This window comes from Scylla paramamosain, chromosome 26, assembly GCF_035594125.1.
Source record: "Scylla paramamosain isolate STU-SP2022 chromosome 26, ASM3559412v1, whole genome shotgun sequence".
NCBI classification, from domain to species: Eukaryota; Metazoa; Arthropoda; class Malacostraca; order Decapoda; family Portunidae; genus Scylla; species Scylla paramamosain.
This window is the reverse complement of record NC_087176.1, coordinates 7,832,501-7,837,500: the sequence shown is the minus strand read 5'-3', so window position 1 is coordinate 7,837,500 and position 5,000 is coordinate 7,832,501. Positions and strand designations below refer to the sequence as shown.

The 5,000-nt window shown below is 42.5% G+C and overlaps 1 protein-coding gene across 1 annotated transcript in view; it reads right to left on the bottom strand.

Moving 5' to 3' along the window:
- Window positions 1-4,857: 4,857 nt before the first annotated feature.
- Window positions 4,858-5,000, bottom strand: part of LOC135113507 (uncharacterized) — an 81,131-nt gene continuing 80,988 nt past the window's right edge. The window contains exon 4 of the mRNA XM_064028748.1: window positions 4,858-4,956. Within this exon, the coding sequence (XP_063884818.1) occupies window positions 4,858-4,956 (99 nt within the window). The remainder of the gene's footprint in view (window positions 4,957-5,000) is intronic.

Sequence of the window (5,000 nt, the reverse complement as noted above, 5' to 3'; positions counted from 1 at the left end):
GTGTGTGTGTGTGTGTGTGTGTGTGCATTTCTCTCTCTCTCTCTCTCTCTCTCTCTCTCTCTCTCTCTCTCTCTCTCTCTCTCTCTCTCTCTCTCTCTCTCTCTAATTCACTTTTCTAAATTAGTTCCAATTACAAAAGTTTTGGAGTGAGCAGCCGGCTCGATGGAGGGAGGAGGAGGAATACAAAGGAATACAAAGGAAAGAACAGACAGCAACAGCCCTACTGGGCCTAACGAGGCTGTCTGTGTGTCTATTCTACCACTACCACTACAGATTCTAAGAGTTAGAGGATGGAGGACACTAGAGATCAAGGAAGGAAAAACAGGAGAGTATAGGGAGGAGGAAAGGCTAAGATGTGATAGGAAAGGATGAAAGAGAAATTATACTATTCACTACACTAACTAACTAAAAAAAACATTTTATGTAGGCGCAAAGTACGTTATATGAGGGGTTGCTGCGAGGTGATTGTCCAACCTTTGTTTAAAAGTTTCTATTGTGTTACTATCGACAATATGTGCTGGGAGAGAGTTCCAGACATTTACAATTCTATTAAAGAAATAATACTTAGCCTCGTCTGATCTGAAACGCTTACCTATAATCTTGTAGCCATTATTTCGAGTGGTGTTGGAACTGTCAATGATGAGATAGTTGTTTACATTTACGTTATCAAAGCCCCGACACATCTTAAACAATTCAATTAAGTCACCTCGCATTCGCCGTTTCTCTAAACTGAACAAGTTGAGTTCCCTCAAGCGCTCCTCATAAGGCTTGTTCCGCAGTCGTGGGATCAACTTGGTAACTCTTCTTTGGACTCTCTCCAGCTTGTCTATATCTTTCCTGTAATGGGGTGACCAGAACTGGACGCAATACTCAAGTAGAGGTCGGACAAGTGTATTAAACAATGTGAGAATTACCCCTTCTGATTTGAATTCGAAAGTCCTACCAATAAACCCAACCAATTTATTTGCTGTTTTAACTACTTCCGAGCAGTGTTTACTTGACTTGAGGTCTGAGGTAATTATAACACCCAAGTCCTTTTCCTCCTTAACCTTAAGAAGCTCGGTACCGTTCATTAAGTAATCAGTGTGATCGTTGTTATTACCAATGTGCAACACTTTACATTTATCTACATTGAAGCTCATCTGCCACTTGTCTGACCAAGTGGCTAAGTGGTCAAGATCAGATTGTAATTTTCTTTTATCCTCAGACGTGACTACTTTATTCATTATTTTTGTATCATCAGCGAACTTAGATACTTTGCAGGTGAGACCCTCATCGATATCATTAACGTAAATAAGGAAAAGAACAGGGCCGAGCACTGATCCCTGTGGTACACCACTTAGAACTTCTCGCCAGTTTGAAAATTTACCATTTAAAACAACGCGCTGTTTTCTCTCAGACAGCCAGTCTTCAAGCCAATTGAGAAGTTTTCCATTTATACCATGTGACTTCAATTTAGCTAGTAGCCGCTTATGGGGAACTTTGTCAAAAGCTTTTTGAAAATCTAGATACACTATATCTACTGCCTTTGTTTCGTCGTACATGGTGAAAACATCATAAAAGAAATCAAGCAGATTAGTTAGACAAGAACGTCTGTTTCGGAAGCCATGCTGCGAGTCATTGATTAAATCATTTTCCTCTAGAAAGTTCACTAAATTATTGCGAATTACTGCTTCCATTAGTTTACATACTACAGATGTAAGGCTGATAGGTCTGTAGTTACTTGGAAGTGAATTATCGCCTTTCTTTTCTATAGGGGTAACGTTAGCTAACTTCCAATCCTCGGGAACCTTACCGCAGTTAAATGATTTGGTGAAAAGCAACGAAAGGGGCTTACAAATTTGGAATTTAGTTTCTTTCAAGACACGTGGTGCAATACCATCTGGGCCGGGGGCTTTGTCAGTTTTCATCTGATCAATTACTTTGATTATCTCGTTTTCATGAAAAACGCAGACACTTAAGGGGGTTATGTTGTGGAGCATAAGGAGTGGTTCGGGGATTGTATGAGTATTTTCCTCTGTAAAAATTGAAGCAAAATAATCATTCAGTGTGTCCGCGATCTGAGTTTCTCCGGTGACAAAATTACCGTTATCTAGTGTAATGTGATTAATGTGAGATGTAATGACTTTTTTATTTCGAACGTAACTGTAAAATTCTTTGGGATTGGATTTAGCAATGCTTGCAATATACATTTCTAGATTTTTCTTACTCTGTCTAATGAGCTTTTTTGATTCGCGTCGGAGTCTGTCGTATTCTAGTTTATCAGCCTCATTCTGAGAGGACAAATATTTACGGTAGGCACGATTTTTCTGCAGTAGTTGTGACTCAATCTTGTTTGTCCACCATTTAGGTTTATTTCTCTTGCATGGACGTCTTTTACGCATAGGGATACATGTCTTCACAGCATCTTCTAAAATGTACTTAAATTTCGCCCATGATTCCTCAATGTTACTTTCGCCAAGTTCAGCGTTCCAATCTGCGACAGAAAGAATTGACCTGAGTCTGTCGTAGTCTCCTTTTTTATATATGAAAACTTTTTCGTTGCTAACAATGTCCTTATATGCTTGAAGGTTGATGTTAAAGGAGACAATCTTGTGGTCACTTGTACTAAATTCAGGACCAATATTAACGTTAGATATTAAGTCATCGTTTGTTGAAAGAACAAGATCTAATATGTTGTCACCTCGTGTGGGTCCTTGAACGTGTTGCTTTAGGGAACATTCTAATAAATTATTATACAAGTCGTGACCAGAGTGAGAGTTAAGTGGATTTCCCCATGAGTTAACAGGTAGATTGAAGTCTCCACAGATGACTGTATCAAAAGTGTTACTTATTTCAGTGATTTGATCTTGTAAATTCTTATCGGAGGAAACATTGTGAACCGGAGGCCTATAAATAAGACCTATAGCAGTTTTCTTAGAACGTACTCTTAAATGCAAGAAGATTGAATCTATATTGTTAATCTTTTCGGTTTTTAGTATGGTTGGCTGAAGACTGGCTTTTACATACAGCAATACACCGCCACCTATCCTGTCTTTTCTTTCACTGCTGAACATTTCATAACCTGGCAAGTTGTATTCCGCAAGAAAGTCTCTGTTTGCAGAGTTCAGCCAAGATTCAGTAATACCAATAATGTGGTAGTTTTCTACAGCTGCCAGGGTTTCTAAATCTGAAAATTTATTTCTAAGGCTGCGAGCGTTGATTAGGCAAGCTTTTATAGTGTTGCACATGGAGGTTGGGTTGCGCGAGGAGGCTACTAAGAGCCTGGGGCTACACGATCTTGCTGGTCGTTTTTTGGTCTGAAAATAGAAACTTTATTACTAAGGAGTCTACCAAGTCGTGCTGCTCCAATTCCATTTAGGTGTAAACCATCCGGCTGAAATAGAGAAGGTTTATTATAAAAGTTGTCCCATAGATTAACAAAGTCTACACCTTCCTCTGTGCAAAGAGAACGGAGACGGCTGTTAGTGCTGAAGGCTCTGTTGTAGAAGACAGCCGGTGCCCTGATGCGGGGGAGGATACCTGAAACAATAATATTATTGGATTTAGTTTTGAAGCGCTGTATCATCTTCTTGAACTTTTCCATGAGCTCTTCAGACCTAGTGTTTTCAACATCATTTGTACCTGCGTGAATAATAAAGAGGGTGTTATTGTTAGATCCGCAGGCTGCCTCGTCACATGCTGCCGTGATGTCGTCTAAGCGTCCACCAGGCATGCACAGACGCTTACGTGTCCTACGAGCCCTGCCACAGAACTCAGAGAGCTGACCTCTGACTATTGAGTCTCCGACCAGTCTCGTCTCTTGTGCATCTTCCTCCTCTTCAGCTAGGATCTGGTACCTGTTGTGTGTTGAGATGGGCAAAAAGTTTTTAACATTAGTGGTGGTGGCACGATTTTTGACTAATATGAATGGTGACTCTGCAAGCTCAGCATGTGGGGCGGGCAGGAGCCCCTAGAGTGGAGGAGGCAGGTCTGTCAGGGATGGCAGGAACAACATCTGTGGAGGTGCAACCTGTATTAGAGACAACGAACTCTTTTAGTGCTTCTAGCTGTTGCACGACGTCCTCATACTGCTTGCACTTCTCCTCGTATTTCTCGTTGAGTCTCTCTACCTTGCTATTGAGGTGACACAACCTGCAGGCAGAAGAATTTCTAAAATACTGAGGGGCAAACCTGCCACGACAGGCTTCGCATTGTCTGAGAAGAGAAGGCATGACTGATTAATCAGAGCACTTTCGAAATTTCAGATAAGATGTGACCATAAATTGAGCAAATGAAAAGTTTATGCATGGAAATCAGATACTGCTGTGTTGATGCCTCCAACACTGGGAGTTAGCTCCCCACAGGGTCTTGAAAATACCATAAAGACCAATCGCTTGCCTAGAGTCTCGGACACGAGTGAGACTTTCACAACCCGGCGCTTGCAGCTATTGTCCTCACAGTTCTGTCCCATAGAGTGGGGCCGGCGTAGTCACTCTAGGCAAAGTGGGCAAGATGGGGGAACGGAACCAGCACCCAACCCCACCTTCAGCCACGTCTGACACACCTCTGCGACCCTTGCGAGGCCTGGCCGGTGGCACCTGTCGCCAGGTGTTCTCCACCGACTCTAGAGACTATCAGACGCACTTCCAGAGAGACCAAGAAACTGAAATATTCCTTGTATAGTATGAGAGAAGGATGGAAAAATAATGAGAACCAGTCATTATGAAGGATAGAGATGAAAGGACCGCCATTAGCAAGGGAGAGGCGGGTGACTCACATCAACAACTGGTTCCCAGGGAGGCTAAATTAGTGTAGAGACCGCCACACTTCTCTAAACCGCAGCCCCCAGCTAACTAAAGCTAAGGCATGGTCCAGCTAACTAGGACCTTGGAACTCCAGCCATTGTCCCGTCAAGGGATCATCTGCCTGCAGTCCAATCCACCACTGCTGCTGCCCAGTGGCTTCACCGTAACCCTGGCCCGGGGGACTTACCAGGTTAACACCTTGTCCAAGGGTGG